At 41.5% G+C, this 20,233-nt stretch overlaps 1 protein-coding gene across 1 annotated transcript in view; it reads left to right on the forward strand.

Moving 5' to 3' along the window:
* Positions 1–20,233, forward strand: part of ppp6c (protein phosphatase 6, catalytic subunit) — a 48,341-nt gene that overhangs the window by 16,840 nt on the left and 11,268 nt on the right. Inside the window, exons 4-5 of the mRNA XM_028809139.2 lie at positions 4,673–4,814; positions 11,525–11,604. Of these exons, the coding sequence (XP_028664972.1) occupies positions 4,673–4,814; positions 11,525–11,604 (222 nt within the window). The remainder of the gene's footprint in view (positions 1–4,672; positions 4,815–11,524; positions 11,605–20,233) is intronic.

The raw sequence follows: 20,233 nt of genomic DNA on the forward strand, positions 1-20,233 counted from the left end.
CAGCATACTGAATTAATGAGGGGCAAGATTTGACTTGTATTTTCATGTACATGTTTTTTTTTTTTTATGTATACTAACTCTTCAAAGTGCAGAGAACAATATAAGAACAATTAAAACCAAACCAGTTATAAAAACAGAGTGAATGAGTTTCAGTTTTGTGTCGCACTAACTTTGCTACCGGCCAAGCACTGCCTGCTGAGTCATCCTTAACATTATGCTGCATTCACATATCGATGGTTTAATTAAAAAAAAAAAAAAAAAATACACCCAGAACAAGATGTTACCTGCACTGATGTCTGCTAAAGCAAGTCTGTACATCAAACGTAAAGAGGCTGTCGAGGTATACTGTAGGTCTTGAGTGTGAGACATAATGCGCGTGTGTCAGCCCTGTCCCTGGCAATGAGTACATTTGCCGTGGAGCTTTTTCGGTTGCCCACAGAGGGATATCCTATATCCAAGCAACTAAAGAGCATATGACCAAGTGTAATCACATATCCCCTCAAGCAGACATGGTATGTTGTTGTTATGTAATTAATTGTGTGTTACCTACTGTAGCCTACATTATAACCTAAATTAGTGTGTATTACACTGGAACCCATAAAACTAGGCAATAAGCATTGGTCATGCTAATATTTCCATCTTTTTGGGCTGAAGGTTAAGATAGTTATTTTGTAGTTAATAAATGATACACTAGCCACAGCATAATCACGCCGCTTTTTTAATGATTTTTAAGCACAGAGAAAAAAAATGAACATTTTCAAAATCCGTAATTTTAATAAATCACCAAGAAAAGTAACATTTCAACAATGCACGCTACGAACCAACATACAATCATCATTCAGTACGCACTGCCTGCTCATGTGCCTGCCCCCAACTCCTCACCTGAGTCGCTTTCATCTGCACACCTCTGAGCCACGTTGTCTTTTCATTGTTCCTTGCGATTCCGGCTGCTTTTCTATATATAATCCACCAAGTCACCCGACCATGGTAGTAGCGGGTTTGGGGGGTGGGTGTGTACAAAGGGCAGGGATGTAATCAGGGCGAACGTATGACTCGCATTCCTCGTTCGTGGGGAACAATTGCAAGCCCCGGTCCCCATCACGAATGGGGTTCAACGGCTTACCCATTCCTGTCGGCGCTGGGTAGACATGTTGATCCATTCAGTGTAGCGCGTGCAGTACTGGACATCCAAGGGCATCACAGACCTGTTAATGCTCAATCTCACGTGGCTGACAGCCACTTGTCCCTCTAAGAAGTTGCATGCCAACTGCTTGGCAATTGCGTAACTATTTAGCAGTAGGGAGTCTCATTCGTTTTCTGAATTAACCAGACTAATTGCTCCACCAACTAAGTACGGCCATGCAACACCACGCGCAGAATCGAGAAAGTGCTATCAATCTGTCAATCTGTCAATCCTCTCCGTGTCCGGGCTGGGTGAGGTTTCCCGTGTTGAGTCAGATTAAGCAAAATTTGTGTGTGGTGAGTTGTTGTATCCGGGCACATGAGCAGGCATTGTGAATGCCTTGAGAGCGTGGGTGGACGCGTGCCGGGGAATAATGAGTATCTATATATCTTCTTAAATATAGACAGTGTCTGATGCGGTGTTTGGTGAATTGTTGCAGTTTGTGAGTTAGCAGTTGTGATGGTTTTACACTCCAGTATATTGTGGTGAACGCTGGTAACAGGCAGGCAGGCGTTCTCGTCCCATGCTCTTAGAGTTGTGGGCATGTCTCTGTATCGGTTTGAGTTGTTGGGCGGTGCTCTGTCGTTTTGTATCCCATGGTTGGACAACTTGGTGGATTATATGTAGAAATGCAGCCGAAACCGAAAAGAATAATGAAAAGTCAACGTGGCTCAGTGGTGCATGTGTACTGTAGCAGTGACGAAAGCGAGTTGGTGAGTTGTTGCATCCGAGCACATGAACATGCCTTGAGAGCGTGGGTGGACGCGTGCTCGAGTTGATGGGCGTGAGTTGGTGGGCTGGGCTTTGTGAGTTGACTGACATGGCTAGTTTTTGCGTATCCCATGGTTGTCTTCCGGCAGTGTGAATGCCTCGAGAGACAGGGTGTCCTTGTTTGGTGAGTTGTTGCAGTTTGTGAGTTATAAGCTGTGATGGTTTTACATGCTGGTAACAGTCAGGCGGGCGGGCAGGCGTTCTCGTCCCATGGTCTTAGAGTTAGTGGCCGTGGCTCTGTGAGTTGTCGGCGTATCCCATCGTCTAAGCGTTGGTGAGCGGGTCTCTGAGTTGGCGGGTGTGGCTATATCGTGCGTATCCCATGGTTGTCTTGCCTGTTCTGTTGGCTTAGTGAATTATATATATAGATTCTAGGACAATGTGCAATTTAAAACCTGTAAATAACTAACCCTATCAGATACATATTTTGAAGTTTTGTTTTTTTTCCCCCCAGTCTATTATTCTTTGCTATTTAAAAGTATAAACTGTACACATTTTCAATCTAATTAATGAACCCTGCAGGTAACAACTGCGGTTGTGTGTTGTCTTCTTTTTTTTTTTTTTTTTTTCTTTTTCTTTGTCCTAGCATTCGTTTCACGTAAGTGCAGGGTATGTATGTTTTCTCTCCTTTTTCCACTTGATCTGTTCAAAGGCGTCCTCAGGGGCAATGTTGATGTGCCACATATCTTCTCATAACCTTTCTTTGACTGGGCATGTGGTTATTTTCCTTCCAAGCTGATACATAAGGCCGCCTTAGCCACAAAATTATTTTTTTCACTTTTGCCCACATGGCCATACCATTGTTGGTGTGCCTCTAGCATCTTCTCAATGATCGATGTCACTCCATTCATTTTCCACACATCTTCGTTCATGGCGTGGTCCAAACAACATTTATTTCTATAGTACACTTTCATACAAATGATGTAGCTCAAAGTCCTTTACAGGATTAAGAAAGAGAGACAAAATATAAAAAATAAAATTAGGCAATACTAATTAACATAGAGTAAAAGTAAGGTCTGATGGCCAGGGAGGACAGGAAAAAACAAAAAAAAAAAAAGCCGTCTGGAGTGAAAAATAAAATCTGCAGGGGTTCCAGGCTACGAGACCACCTAGCCCCTCTAGGCATTCTGCCTAACATCAATGATGTCAATCAGTCCTCATAGTTTTCAGGCTTCACATGGAGGAATTTGCATGTGGACCTCTGGCCTTTAATCCATCAATGTAGGAACATCACGGTGCTTTGATCGGGTGTTGGTGGTTCAGATCACCACCACAGAAAAAGAACAGCAGAGAAAGTAGGGTTTAGTACGGGTTTGGGATCCACCATGAATGATGACGATAATTAAATGCACATTCAGAATATCAGGATTTTAAACTAAAAGAAAGCTATGAGAAAGCCATGTTTAAAACATGTCAGTCCAAGTATCTAATGAAGCATCCACATTTCCATGACATGCAAATGCCTATGATTGTGTATATCACACTTAAACATATCCTGAGCTATAACAGTGCTAATTGTGCACAAAAGTTGAACCAAGATTTGATGTTTGTTTTTTAATATTTAATTGTTCATGTAATTGTTAGTGCTTTTGGTATGTTGTCTTGCAACATATCAGCCCACAGTATGTATTGGTTTTCCCAAATATTACAGCAACCTACAGTGGTTGTTTGGTGATTGTTGTGTTTTTCTTTCAGTTACACAAAACTGTTCAATAAACTAACTGAAAATACATAGGCAAGTGATTATTAGCAGTTTATTACAAATTCATCACTGAGTTATTTCTGCTTTATGGAAAATATTTTTAAGAAATATGTAATGTGATTTTTTTTTTTTTTTATATATAATCAAACAGCAGCTGTAATTATTAAGACTTACAGTTGCCAGGCTTGTAGATGACATGAACAGAAAAGATAAATGTCATATGCTCAATCCATATACTTTAGCAAGAAGCGGCATTGACCATGAAGGATAAGCACAATTAGTGAATGTGGAGGTGATAATTGTAAGAGCCACTAAAAATAAACCTTTTCATGTAGGGAGTTTCAATGTGATAAGTGGGGGGGGGGGGGGTGGATTGTGTGGAGGGGACACTTACCTCTGTCACTCTAGTCCAGCTAGTTAAGACAGATAAACACCCTGACACTTTGGAAACAGCCAATTCATTATGCAGCAAGTAATTTTAGCCTTGGCCATGGTAGTCACATATGCTGGCCTGATTTAGTAACAAGTACATTTTAAATAATGTATTGTCTGCATCATAGTGAGCTGCTGATTAAAGGTGGGAAGAGTGTTTATATTGTCTAAAATTCTACAGCTGTATTTTAATGTGTTTTTTTTGTGCCAAATGAACACCAGGAGTACCATATTTTCATGGTGGTAAAAAGATCTGAGAAATGGGCTTCTGATGATGGTGGAACTCAGAATGGTGTCATCTATATCTATATATCTATATATATATATATCTCTCTCTCTCTCTCTCTCTCTCTCTCTCTCTGTGTGTGTATATATATCTATATATATATATATATATATGATATAGTGTGTGTATAAGTAGACTATTGTTTTAAAGCTTCTACTTCAACAGGCATTACTGTCAAGTGGGTGAGGTGCAACAGACACATATTTACAATTCTGTTCTTCCTTCTTAAACAGGTGATTCTCGTAGTGATTTGAGAAAGTCGCATTGTATCCCATTACATTTTGCTGTCTCTTTTCAGGGTGATTTTGTAGACCGAGGATATTACAGTCTTGAAACTTTCACCTACCTCCTGGCCTTGAAGGCTAAGTGGCCTGACCGTATCACTCTCCTACGGGGTAATCATGAGAGTAGGCAAATCACACAGGTGTATGGATTTTATGGTAAGTGATTAATTTTCTAGGTTGTATTTTAATGGCACAAATTTTTTTGTGATTAACGTTTGACAATTTTGTTTAATTTATTCCTGAATTAAGCTTTAATTAAGTAAGAGCTATTTTGTTCTGATACCGTTGAATGACTCTATCCATACAGTTAACTTAATTTCAAGTGTGCATTAAAAACGTCATTGTCCTAAAACCTCTGAGTGAACTGCACATTACAGTTATGAAAGAATCAGTGCGTTTACATGCACACATATAATCAAGTTAAGGTGAATAACCCGGTTAAGGCAGAAATCTGGTTTCTTATTAATCCACATTTACATGCTCAAGTAATCTTCTGCCGTTTTATGTCAAAACTCCCCAATGTCATTAAACTGTGGGGTGTGTGTGGGGGGGGGGGGGGGATAAAGTTGAACAACATTGTCAGTCAATGTGAATCAGAAAACGGGCCTGATGCTTGTGATCATTTTCTTGTGTTTTATAAATATGTTTAGTAAAACTGACAGTTTATTAATATTCTTCTGTTATCAGAATGCAGACGGCACACTCTTTTCTGCTTGGCTGTAAGATCAAGCCTTGCAAAGGACTGGCACGCTGGTAGATGTGCTTCTTGCCTTATACCCAGTGCTGCTGGAATATTAATAATGCAGATATTTTTACTTCAGTAAGATAAATATTGTGTTAGGTTACTTACTAGTTTAAAAAGTAATCAAACTATGCAATGCCAGTTACTTTTAACGTTACCCTACAACTCTCAAGATTGCATTGCTGAGTTTAGAACTATATGTTCAGCCCATCTACACACATTTAGCAATTTTTGAAATTTTGAGAGAGGTGATTTCAGCCAGGAGAAGGAACAATGTGATTGTCCGAACATTTGCATCTGGAAATATATTTTGTGGATGCTTCTACCTGTGGCTGATGAAAGCATGTGCAAAGCTGACAGGGTGCAATGGACATGCTCTGATTACAAAATCCTCATCAGTAACCCGGTCAAGGGTTTAAACAGTGTGGACCACCAGGGGACATACCGCTCCCCAAACCCAGACACAGACAGGCTAAGACACAAGTTCATCACAGCACACGTTTATTCTTCATTGGGGAAGCGTTTTTCCTTCGTTCCACACTAAACAGCACCAGTATATAAATAAACTCGGTCCTGTCTTTTTCTCTCCCTCTCTGTACTTTGCCTCCACTCCTCCTCGCTGTCTGTGTCCTCCACTACACCACTTTGGCTCTCTGAAGCTCTCCAGAAGTGTTCCAGGTGTTTTTTGACCATCTTGTGGCTGTACTTTTCGGTGTAGCATAAGAGATTCCTCCAAGGAGCCTGCAGCACCCCCTGGCGGCACCCACAGAACGCAACAGGGCTGTTCCAAAGTACAAGTACTGGCATGCCCTGTGGGAATCCATGGTGTTGTGGCAACCCAGGGAGGCTGCCCTCAAGCTTCTCAGGGGAGATAATGTTCCAAACATGTTCTCTCCCTTGATCCTTCCACCCGGCAGGCATCCTGGCCGGGTAATAGTCCTGGTCATCCGTCACAACAGACAGACAGATAGATGAATAGAACTTTATTTGTTCCTGAGGGAAATTTTGGCTTTTTGCAGAAGGTCTTTGAATAAATAATATACATATACACACATACTTGAACACACACTGGAATGACTATAAAACCAGAAATTCAAAAGAAAGAAAAGTTCTGACTTGGCTGTCACAGTTAGGCACAATGCAGACGTATTGCTGTTGCTATAAAGGAGCCCCAGTAGAGTTTCTTGACACACTTCTGCTGAATAGTTTGTTGTCTGAAAGTACTCGGTATTAGTGTGTCAGAGAGTGGATGTGCGGTCTTGTTCATAATGGCACTCCATTTTGTTTTAATTCTCTCCTTTGCTACCACCTCCAGAGAGTTCAGAATACATCCTATAGCCGAGCTTGCCCTTTTAATTACCTTTTTGATTCGGTGGGCAACTCTTGAAGTGATATCACCATCCAACAACACATCACAACATAGAAAATCACACTGGCCATCATAGAATTATAGAAGATGTAAAGAATGCCCGGGACATAGGGACATAGAGTTTTTTTTGGTGTGGCAAAAGTCAATAAGCAGTTCTTTGGTTTTGGTGATGTCTGCAACTTAATTCTCTTTGCACCAAGAAACAAAGTTCTTCCACTGACGCCTCTCCTCTGTTTCAGTGCCTTTATCCATACAACCCGTAAATCTAGAATAATCTGAGATTACATGGCCACATAATCAGATTATTTGTGGAGAAATCTACCTCTGTTAACCAGGTTTCTCAGAGGCCTATAACCCGATTTTCTCTAATTGGAATAAGGGTTTATGTGGCATTTTACAAATGAGCTTTCTGTGAATAATCGGGTTATTGAAGTGCATGTAAATGCGGCAATTGACAATTTTCAGATACATTTAAAATATTCCTCAGTTATTTTGGATTTACACAAGTTTTTTCAAAATACAGAAATGGAAAATAATGTACTCAAGTATAAATAGTCTACAGATGTCTATTTAAACCTCAAAAACGATTATGATTTGTAAAATATATTTTTTATTTTGCCTTTGTTTCAAAGGCCAACTATAAATCATACTTCATCTTTGTGTATAGACTCTAAAAATTGAAGCATTATACTAGAAGTGAAGAATGCACCCATCCACAAAGTTTTTATAGACTAGAGCAGTGTTTCCCAACCTCGGTCCTGCGGACCCACTGTGGCTGCAGGTTTTTGTTCCAACCAGCTTCTGTTTTTAATTGGACTCCTGGGCTAATTAAGTGATGTGTTATTTCCCAAGTTCTGTGTTTTGGGAACAATATAGAAAACTTAAGTTTGGAAAAAAAATAAAAATAAATAAAATATATATATATATATATATATATATATATACACACACAGTGGTGCCTCGGTATACATCCGCTTTGGAATAAGTCCAACTTGGTATATGTCCTGTTTGGACGTGAAAAATTTTGCTTGGTATACGACTTGCGTGCTGGGAAAACTGCGCACTACCATACACTGCCCACGAGCGTCAGTACGCCTGTTGCTAGCATTCAGTGAACAACCCGTACTATATAACTCTGTGAATTTTCACGTGATTTTGTGTTTTTTCGCGTAAATCTTTAGTAAATTCATTAACCATAAGTTCTAAGAAAGTTAATGAGAAGAGCCAAGCAACGAAGAAAATGGTTAGGATCACCATGGAGGTGAAAAAAGAGATTGTTGAAAAGTATGAAGGTGGCATGCATATCTGGAACTTGGCTGCTGCATACCATATGCCGAGAACGACGGTATCTACTATTGTGAAAAACAAAGACGTTATTAAATTGGCTAACATTGCGAAGGGGGGCGAGATCGATTACCAAACAAAGATTAGGGACATTAGAGCATGTTGAAAAATTGCTTTTGATCTGGATAACAGAAAAACAGTGTGCTGGTGATAGCATATCGGAGGCAATGATTTGCGAAAAGGCAAAACTGATGCATGCTGATCTTTTGAAAAACAAGGCAGGAACGAGCCAAGAAAGTGAAGTGTTTAAAGCCAGCCATGGCTGGTTTGATAATTTTAAGAAGAGGACTGGCACTCAGTGTTGTGAGGCACGGAGAGGGAGCCGGTGCTGACAAAGATGCCGCCAATGATTTTACCTGTAACTTCTTCTGTAAGAGGCTACTCTGTCCTCCACTCGTTACCTGTATTAATGGCACCTGTTTGAACTCGTTATCAATATAAAAGACACTCATCCACAACCTCAAACAGTCACACTCCAAACTCCACTATGGCCAAGACCAAAGAGCTGTCAAAGGACACCAGAAATAAAATTGTAGACCTGCACAGGCTGGGAAGACTGAATCTGCAATAGGTAAGCAGCTTGGTGTGAAGAAATCAACTGTGGGAGCAATTATTAGAAAATGGAAGACATACAAGACCACTGATAATCTCCCTCGATCTGGGGCTCCACGCAAGATCTCACCCCGTGGGTTCAAAATGATCACAAGAACGTTGAGCAAAAATCCCAGAACCACATGGGGGACCTAGTGAATGACCTGCAGAGAGCTGGGACCAAAGTAACAAAGGCTACCATCAGTAACACACTACGCCGCCAGGGACTCAAATCCTGCAGTGCCAGACGTGTCCCCCTGCTTAAACCAGTACATGTGCAGGCCCGTCTGAAGTTTGCTAGAGAGCATTTGGATGATCCAGAAGAGGAATGAAACCAAAATAGAACTTTTTGGTAAAAAACTGTACTCGTCGTGTTTGGAGGAGAAAGAATGCTGAGTTGCATCCAAAGAACACCATACCTACTGTAAAGCATAGGGGTGGAAACATCATGCTTTGGGGCTGTTTTTCTGCAAAGGGACCAGGACGACTGATCCGTGTAAAGGAAAGAATGAATGGGGCCATGTATCGTCAGATTTTGAGTGAAAACCTCCTTCCATCAGCAAGGGCATTGAAGATGAAACGTGGCTGGGTCTTTCAGCATGACAATGATCCCAAACACACCGCCCGGGTAATGAAGGAGTGGCTTCGTAAGAGGCATTTCAAGGTCCTGGAGTGGCCTAGCCAGTGTCCAGATCTCAACCCCATAGAAAATCTTTGGAGGGAGTTGAAAGTCCATGTTGCCCAGCGACAGCCCCAAAACATCACTGCTCTAGAGGAGATCTGCATGGAGGAATGGGCCAAAATACCAGAAACAGTGTGTGAAAACCTTGTGAAGACTTACAGAAAACGTTTGACTTCTGTCATTGCCAACAAAGGGTATATAACAAAGTATTGAGATGAACTTTTGTTATTGACCAAATACTTTTTTTTCCACCATAATTTGCAAATAAATTCTTCAAAAACCAGACAATGTGATTTTCTGGATTTTTTTCTTATTTTGTCTCTCATAGTAGAGGTATACCTATGATGAAAATTACAGGCCTCTCATCTTTTTAAGTGGGAGAACTTGCACAATTGGTGGCTGACTAAATACTTTTTTGCCCTACTGTATGTGTATAATATAATATATATTATACACATACAGTGATCCCTCACTGTATTGGGGTTCAGCTATTGCGCCCCTGCTATATCGCAGAAAAATTCAATAAGTACATCCTACCAGTAGTGTACTTTGCAGCCAGTTCATAACAAAGGATACAGTTTTCAGCAGTCACTACGTGTGCTAGACAAAAGTTCGTTAGAACAATATTATAATTTATAATAACTAATGTATACGTAACATTTAAGTAATACACTAGAAAATCATAAAACATAACTGCTACGTACAGGAATACGTAGACAGTCCCAATTCACAACGAAATGTACATACGCTTTTCATTTGTCACTACACGTGCTAGACAAGAGTTCGTTAGAACAATACGTATTATAATTTATAATGACAACTGTACATAGACTAAAATGCAGTAAAATGTTAACATGTATATAAAATAATGAACATTTAAGCAATACAGTACAGTAAATCATTAAATATATGTACATTGTACACTACGGTAGACAGAGTTTCGCATTACAGTACCCAGATTTCTTACAAGGCCCGTTATTGGCTGAAAGAGGAGACTCAACCAATTGGAGCGGGATTTTCATTCTCTTGGGCTCTGATTGGCTGTTGCTAGCGTAGTGTAATCTCGCAAGAACAGCGAGCGTGGGTCCCCGACACATCTGTTTTCTGCGTATCGTGTACCTTGCTTGTGGTCCGATTGTTATGAGTAAATGAAGACCTTGACCATTTGGGAGAAGGTAAAACTCCTGGATATGCTTCGGGAAGGAAAGCGTTATGCGGACATCACTCGCCATTACAAGTTTACATGTGTTTAAAGCGTGTGGGAGGGGTATTTTAAGGCTTAAACATTTTTTTTTTTTTACAGTTTATGTATATGGTCTTTCTATATTGCGGATTTTCACCTTTCGCTGATGGGTCTGGAACATAACTTCCGCAATAGGCGGGAGATCACTGTGTGTGTGTGTGTATATATGTATATATATATATGTATGTATTTTTTATTTATTTATTTATTTTTTTTAAATGTACCAAGCAGTTATATGGGAATAATGTATTTTTTTGTCTTTTTAGAAATATTTGCATCTTGATTGTCATTCTACTTTTCTAGGTGTTCTAATTATTTAATTAATCCATTTGTTATTAATTAGTGGGTCTGATGCTAAAGTAGTTGCAGCCTTTGATTATTCAGTGTTGTTTGCCTGGGTGTCTGCTTTGCTCATTTTTAATTGTCATTAATAAGATACAATGAAGGGGAAAAACTGCACAGAGAAAGGGCAAAATATAATGAAATCAACAAAAGAGAGTTAAGCATTTAAAACTATAGCAAAAACAGAAATATTTCTAAATGTCTTATAAATGTAAAAATCATGCTATGGTGCTTTTCTGAATGTAGAATAACAGAAGAGGAAAAATAAATAGCAGCTAATTAAATGAGATCAGTGCCATCAGGTGTTGTCACTGATTGGAACAAAAATGTGCAGTCAGTGCGCCCCGAGGACTGAGGTTGGGAAACACTGGTCTAGGGTATAGTTGATGTTGAGCTGATGATACTTGCAACATTTTTCTAAGCATTATTTTAATTTTACAAAGACAAGCAGCCACATGCCATGTTTTCCTTGCCATTCAGGTTTAATATGTTGATTGCCTGTTTCACCTCAAGAGTTTAAGGGTCTAAAACTTCATTTTTATTCTTGCAACAGATGAATGCCAAACTAAGTATGGAAATGCAAATGCCTGGAGATACTGTACCAAAGTGTTTGACATGCTAACTGTGGCAGCGGTAAGTAGCTACATCACGTCATTATAGTAAAGTTTCTTTTAAATTCTAAATCTGCTTTTCAATTAAGAATTTTTGGTCCACATTTCTTTGAAGTGATGTCGTATTTAGTATCTGTAGAAGATTTCTCAAAACCTTTTGTATGACTTGATTAAAAAAAAATGACACTGGAGTTTTCGCTTTATAAAGCAGTTTGGGAAAGTGTCATTGTTTTCCTTGCATTTCCTTTTACAAAATGCCTTTTAAAGACTTTCTTAAGAAACACACCTTAATGCTGCTTTCCCCTACTAAAGTTTTTAACATTGGGGTAATTTTTGTTTGCAGTTTAGTTCAAATCCATACTTGAATGTCTCCTACCAAACATGTGGCAGTAGTATAATACAAATAATGAGTACAACACACTGACTGGGGCTGTTTAACATCTTTTTGTGGGGCTGTTTGCATCTGCTTCTTTAGTTGCTGTCATCGTCATATTTCGTGCAGACAGATCAACAACTTGGCTTTCAGCGGAACAATTTAGGCATAGTTAGGCACATGAAAGGCATTGGTGACACTTCATATTCATCAGTATTAAAATTGAGAAACATTTCAGTTAGTTGATGGTTTCAAATTTACCTCTACAGAGGTTACTTCATCTTTTATATTTTGGTGTTTTGCCGTCAGGAGAAGTTTTCAGACAAATAAAATGGGGAAGTGCTGGCAGATTTGTATGCACTCTGATGGCTTGTTGCCTTTGTGAACAATTTCTTCTGCTTCTTGAAATAGTAGTGGGTAAGTTAAGTTACATGTCTGTGACAATAAACATAAAAAAAAAAAAATAATTTAGCTTATTTTTGCATAGCGCTCTTTGCAGAGTGCAGGCTCAGAGCACTGTAACAAGTTCTCAAGTAAAATGCAAATACAAAGTTTACAAATTGCTAATTATATAATGAGTACACATAAAGGCACAGCTTTGTTTAAACTGATAGGAAAACTAAAATAGTTTAAGACTGATTAACATAAATGGAGCCTAGCAATATCTGGCCATTAATTGTTGACAACGACCATAAAACTTGCAAGTAACCTGACTTACGAAGAAGTAAATTGAAAAAGGAAACAAGCTCTCTAGCCTTGGCGCTGTGAAACAATCTGCATACTGTGAATAAACATATATGCTGGATTTCCATTCTACCAAAATCAAACTACAGATCTTAATCATTCAGTTTTTCTCTGATAAAATAAAATTTATCAACAAAGCACCACATAGACCTACTATCCATTATGGGGCGTTGTTGCTGACAACAGTTTTAACTTTGACACCTCAACTGAAGTTTTAACTCTATCGGATACTTTATTTTAAAAAGCTTATATTTTGGAAATTTGTACTGTAGCTAGCTGTAGACCCTTTGCAGGCAGCAACAACTGACAATAGCATATCAGCTAATGCAATTTTTTAATACATTTTATGGAATTTATTAAAAGCAAATAACATTCCATATAAGCAAGTCAAATGAAATCAACATTCACCCATGAGAAAGAGAGCTAGGCCAAGAGAGTAAAACTTTAATGGTAGGAAAAAAAAGCAAATCTCTCTCTATAATATCTTATATATAATTCGCCAGCCTCCACTCACTCACATACATCCGAAGCCCGAAGCTGAATGCGCAGTCGCCTTCTGCGCAGCTGCCCGAAAAACCTTACGAGACCGACATCGCGGCAGGCAGCGGATTTACGGCCACGAAAATTCAAAGAGAAAGGCGACTTTGACCGACATCCAACCCCAACATTGCGGCAGGCGGCGGATTTACGGCTGCAAAAATTCAAAGAGAAAGGCGACTTCGATTAAAGCTCTAGAGGCCTGAAAGGCGATTTCGACTACAGCTCGAGGCCTAATTATGCATTCTGATTCAATTATGCATTCATTCAATACACTTATATCAGGTTTGTGGTGCTTATACTTATTACTATTCCACTCGTGCCCGTTTCATCTTACGTTGTTGAAACGGGCTCTTTGTCTAGTGTGTGTGTGTGTGTGTGTGTATGTGTGTATGTGTATATATAGATATATATATATATATATATATATATATATATATATATATATATATATATATATATATATATATATATATATATATATATCTATATCTATACTAATTAATAAAAGGCAAAGCCCTCACTGACTGACTGACTGACTGACTCACTCATCACTAATTCTCCAACTTCCCGTGTAGGTGGAAGGCTGAAATTTGGCAGGCTCATTCCTTACAGCTTACTTACAAAAGTTAGGCAGGTTTCATTTCGAAATTCTACGCGTAATGGTCATAACTGGAACATATTTTTTGTCCATATACTCTAATGGAGGAGGCGGAGTCATGTATCGCGTCATCACGCCTCCTACGTAATCACGCCTCCTACGTAATCACGTGAACTAAAAACAAGGAAGAGATTTACAGCACGAGTCAAACGCGGGAACGAAGGTAAATGATGTTAATTTTTGAGTGTCTTTTAATACTGTGTAAGCATACATATTAACAGATGTGCAATTAAACGTGTGCATTTACGGGGTGATTTCTCAGACTTAAAAGCTCGCCTTTTATTAAAAAGGTAAATGCAAACTGTTTTCATTCTGAAGGGCACAAACCACGTTAGATTTCAGACGTTAAACATGCAAAAATGTTGGTACACCAGATAAATAAGCGCAACATATTATCAGTTGTATTGTATGCTTACAATACATATAGAAATGTGTTAATCGTTAACTAATATTATGGGATGGTGTTTTTTGACTCGCGCCTTGATTTAAACGATTGCATTTCTTGGTGGGTTTGCGTAACTTATTGTCAATATCTTTACACCTCTTTTTAAGACTTAATTTAAAAAGGTTTTCTTTTCTTCTTAATTAAAATTTAAAAGCAATACTTCACCGCTGCGAAGCCCCTCTAGCACTGACGTCCGAGGTTCGATTACCGTAAGCGAGCGCAGTGAGTGTGTACACCTGATGAGCCAAGAATAAGGGGGAAAGACGTGTCGCGTACTCTTTGCCTTATTTGACAATAAACTATTTTCAACCATTCTATGATCTGCTTCTCACAACTGAAGGCACCGTGGCTGATGTTACCTCACTTGCTGGCCAACCATAAGCGTTACCTGGTAGGTAACCAGCCACTCACTTCACTCCCTTACGGGAATCGAACCTCGGATGTCAGCGCTACAGGCGAAGCCCCTAAAATTGCGCCACGGCGTGTGGTTCATTTATTTGACAACATGTAGATCGGGGTAATTACATTTACGGCATTCGTAGTCTGATTCACAATCTGATTGTATGGGTGGTTACCTACCAGATAACACTTATACTTGGCCAGCAAGTCAGCTCGAAGTGTTCACTCGAGTGAAGGCAGCTTCACAAAAAACAGATCCTTAACAAACTGTTATTAGTATATTTTCCCTCCATTTAAAAAGGTTTTCTTTTCTTCTTAATAAAAATTTAAAAGTGGTACTTCGCCGGTGCGAAGTGCGTGGATTTGACCGACTGACACATACAGACATATTCATGAGTGCAGGTACTTCGGAAAGAAAGCACCGTGTAAACCTAAAGTTTAAATTAAGTTCATAGACCTACAAAAGGTTGCCATTGATTTGAGGCAAGATTGCTTTTCTCCTGTACAACTATACGTTGCATTCTCAAGAGTGTGCTTGCACGGCTTCGGATACAGATATATATATATATATATATGTATGTAGATGTATATATATATGTATATGTATATATATGTATATATATGTGTGTATATATATATATATATATATATATATATATATATATATATATATATATATATATATATATATATATATATATATATATATATATATATATGTAAGCTTATAAGTACTGCCTTACTTCTCTTTAAGAAAGGAAGATGTAATGATACTTGATTTAAACGATTCCATGTCTTGCTTGGTTTGCTTAGCTTATTGTCAATATCTTCACACCTTTTTTTAAGACTTATTGACTGAAATGGGCTTTTACGAAAAAAGTTAGGGCTTTGCTACAGGATACACCCTCCACAAGTTAAGCAAGTAAAAATAAAATATATATTTCTGTTTTATTTAAATCTTTTAAGTTCGTATGCATAGCCCCATTTGGCTGTTTAAATATTTTTTTTCTTTCTTCAGTAATAGTTAATCTCCTTAAAGAAAAAGAACATATGCATTTTACTTTTTTTGTATCTCTTTAGTAATATTTTAGTGTAAAAGGATAACCAGTATTTAAACCTTTTATGTTACTTTATAAATTTATTTTACACAATGTCGAAAAATTAATAAGAAAGCTACATATTTTGGCAGCTGCTGCTTTAATTTTCAATGAAATGAAAAAAGCTCTCCAAGCGAAAACGTCAATGAAGAAGAAACAGTTTGCACTATCTAAAAAGGAGAAACCCTCATTTATAAAGGTTTGCTGCAGATGACTTAACTGAAAATAAATTAATAGTTCCTATGTGTATAATACATATTTATCTATTTTACTTATGCCTTTATTCCAGCAACTTGCAACATCTGAGGTACAATTTGTTACATTACTTTTGTTTTTTGCAGCACAGGCAGGTGAAGTGACTTCCTCAGGGTCACACAGTGGTGTCAGTACCAGGATTTGAACTGACAAGCTCCGGGTTTACTGAAATATTACTGAAGAAAGAAAAAAAACGAAAACGGGCAAATAGGGCTATGCATACAGATGTCCATCCATCCATTATCCAACCCGCTATATCCTAAATACAGGAGCCAATAAGTACATATGTGTGTGTATGTGTATGTGTGTATATATATATATATATATATATATATATATATATATATATATATATATATATATATATAGTGAATGTATGTATGTATGTATGTCTATATTTATATGTGTGTGTATATATATATATATATATATATATATATATATATATATATATATATATGTGTGTAGATATGTAAATTTGTATATGTATATATATATGTATATGTAGATATGTGTATATGTAGATATGTATATATATGTTGTAAAAGGCGCTATATAGTGCCCGACCTGGCACAGACTCACGCAGAGGCACGTACTTTAATAAAAGGTACTTTATTTTTTCTTCAGCCGTGGGGCACGCCTTCCCCGTGTCCCACAGGCCCAACACAGTCCCAAAAGCACTTCCAACACAATAACTCACACTTTTCTCCACCTCAGCACCACCACTCCTCCTCAGGCTTAGTCCTCTTCCTCCCGACTCTGGCTCTCTCGAGTGGTGGTGGCTGGCCCTTTTTATATCCCACCCGGAAGCGGTCCAGGTGCTTGGACACCTGGTCCTAATTGCCCTTCCGGGTGGGGCTGAAGGTATGACCAGCCAGGCTGCTGACTCCATGCAGCTCCCCCTGGCGGCCATCCGAGCCCCCAACCAGGCTGTGAAGGACTCCATCTCCCATGGAGCCATGCGCCAGGCTGGGGAATCATTGGCTGCCAGGGAAGCTGCCACCAAGCGTCCCGGGGGAGGTATTGAACAGTCCATGGCTGCTCCCCCGGAACAGATGTAGGAGAGGCGTCCCTGCCGGGCATGGGACGCGGCTGTCCTTTACAGTGCCCCTCTCTCAGATGAGGCTTCTGGGGCTCATCGGCCTGCCCCGCGAGGGCTGCTCCTCTCCAGGACAGGGAGTCGGCTTCCTTGGCTCCGCGGCTATCCCCTGTGGAAACATAACAAACAGGTCTGGGGGTGTTGCCCCGACGTCCCTGCCACTCGGACGTTCTCTCTGGACAACACCTCCAGAAGTGACCAACGCGGCCGCAATTAAAGCACAACCGACCTCCTCCAGTCCAACCCCTGCGGAAGCAGGCAGGAAACCCATGCCCCTTTGCCCGCTCTGAGGAGGGCACGTGTCGTCTCTGCCCCTCTACAGCGTAGGCCTCCTGCGACTCAACGGGCTTACGCTGTGCTATGTTAGGAGTTCCCGTTTCCTTCCGGGTCCTCCTTTTCCTCTGGGGTGCACTGACGGTCTGAGTCCCCTTATTGGAAGAAGGGAGACCCCGTGCCGTCTGCACCCCTTTAGACGGCCGTAAGACAGGCGTGGGCAGTCGGGACGGAGTTGTTTGGCAGCTGATATTCACCAGCTGCCTCCCCGCACGCTCTTCTGCCACGCCGTCTGTCATCACAGCAGCGTCTTGTGTAGTGGGCGGAGCGGTCTGGCAAGCAGTACTGAGCACCACTGCAGCCGCTGCGCTCCGCCCCCCCCAATTTCTCTGCGGCCCAGGATCCACTCACCTGCACCGCTGCGTCCTGCAGGCTGGAGGCCGACGCCCCCCGTCTCTCGAGCCATTCCACAACGGCTGCCATCGGGGCGCCGATCCTCTTTTCCAATTCGACCTTCGTCTCCTGCAGGACCTGAAACAGCTTAAGCAGGGACTGCAGGGGAAGAAGCACATGTTGCAACTCCCGTGCAGCCCAAAACACATTAATTTCTTCGGTCGGCGGTGGACTAGGGCTCCCCTTGTCCCCTTCCGCCGACCGCGAGCCATCAAGGCCCTGCGGATTCTCCGCAGGCCCGTTCGGGTAACCAGGAGGCTCGGGGAGAAGGTCCATCGTTCCCGCCTGCGACCTTTCCTCGGCAGGCAACTGACACACGTCCTCCCCCCCCCTTCACCTGTTTCTGAAAGGAGCTCCTGCTCCTTGAGCAGTGACACCACGCTGGGAAGCTCGTCCGGGCTCTCCTCCCCCAGTCGATCCAGCAGGGCGAAGGGAAGACACGGCTCTGCCTCGGCCTCCGCTGAGCGGACTCCACCATCCCTCCATGGACCAATCTCGTCCAGCTAGCACCGGGTGCTGTGTGGCTCGCCACCTAGGAGGCAGGCTGACGCGAATGCGGAAAACCCTTCCCGCAGCCCTTCCCCTTTGGGCCCGTCACCTACCTCCGGCTGCAACCCGGTCTGCTGGAGGGCATGGCAGTGTCTGGCGGCTGTCTTCTGTGACCACCCGGCTTTCTTCTTCCCCATCCCGCGGTGTCGTTTAGGAGCTCTCAGTTGCTCCCTCTGTGCTGCGCATGTCGGCTTGCGGCCGCTGCCGCGTGTGCGCGCTTCGCGCCTCTCACACTGTGCTGCGCGTGCTTGCTTACAGCTGCCGGCTCCCGCCGCATGTGCGCACTTTGTTGCGCTGTGCTGTCCTCTCTGGGCCGTGCCTGCTTGTAGCTGCAACGGGAGCGCGCTAAGGTTGCTATGCCGGGTCTCTGCACACAATTTATTTGCAGGTTCCGGTCCAAATGGACGGACCGGGATCCTGCCGACTACGCCAGTTGTAAAAGGCGCTATATAGCGCCCGACCCGGCACAGACTCACGCAGAGGCACGTACTTTAATAAAAGGTGCTTTATTTTTTCTTCAGCTGTGGGGCACGCCTTCCCCGTGTCCCACAGGCCCAACACAGTCCCAAAAGCACTTCCAACACAATAACTCACACTTTTCTCCACCTCAGCACCACCACTCCTCCTCAGGCTTAGTCCTCTTCCTCCCGACTCTGGCTCTCTCGAGTGGTGGTGGCTGGCCCTTTTTATATCCCACCCGGAAGCGGTCCAGGTGCTTGGACACCTGGTCCTAATTGCCCTTCCGGGTGGGGCTGAAGGTATGACCAGCCAGGCTGCTGACTCCACGCAGCTCCCCCTGGCGGCCATCCGAGCCCCCAACCAGGCTGTGAAGGACTCCATCTCCCATGGAGCCATGCGCCAGGCTGGGGAATCATTGGCTGCCAGGGAGGCTGCCACCAAGCGTCCCGGGGGAGGTATTGAACAGTCCATGGCTGCTCCCCCGGAACAGATGTAGGAGAGGCGTCCCTGCCGGGCATGGGACGCGGCTGTCCTTTACAATGTATATATGTTTATGTATATATATGGTTACATAACCTCTTTATCACACTACTTCTCCGCTGCGAAGCGCGGGTATTTTGCTAGTATATATATATAAGCCAAATACCACTGACTCACTCATAACGAAATCTCCTGAACCATGAGGACTTGGGAATTGAAATTTGGAATGTAGGTTACCCCTGACCCATAGGTGCTTGCTAAGAAACGGTTTTAAAAATTTCTTTTAGTTTTTTAGACCCGTTTGTATGTCTGTCTGCTTTTCACGAGAGAACTACTTAATGGATTTAGATCTTTTTTTCTATAATTTGCTTGCGATTTTTGCGACTTTCTCATCACGCTAAGTATCATAGTTTGTTTGCGGTAACGATTTATTTGCACGAATCCGAGGGAGACTCATCGGGCTGCGGGGAGGGGTCCTCCTAACTCACGTGTCTACCTTGGGGCGTAACCTTAACTCCACTTACTTAGTGAACAAGACAACTACTTGACGGATTTAGATCTTTTTTTTTCTCTATAATTTATAACATTCCGGTTGATTTTGCAACTTCTCTCATCGTGCTAAGAATCATAGTTTGCTTGCAGGAGCTATATATTCATGCTAATCCGAGACAGAGGCTGCGGGCCAAGGGGAAGGGGAAGAGTGACGTCAGGAGTAGAGAGCTGGGCGGGGCCCTCCTCACTGTCCTGTTTCACTAATAGACGGGCGAAGCTGCGGGGGATGGTTAGGAAGTATATAAATAAAAAATAAGGGAAGATAATCCACTTAT

Source organism: Erpetoichthys calabaricus, chromosome 9 (genome assembly GCF_900747795.2).
Source record: "Erpetoichthys calabaricus chromosome 9, fErpCal1.3, whole genome shotgun sequence".
Lineage (NCBI taxonomy): Eukaryota > Metazoa > Chordata > Cladistia > Polypteriformes > Polypteridae > Erpetoichthys > Erpetoichthys calabaricus.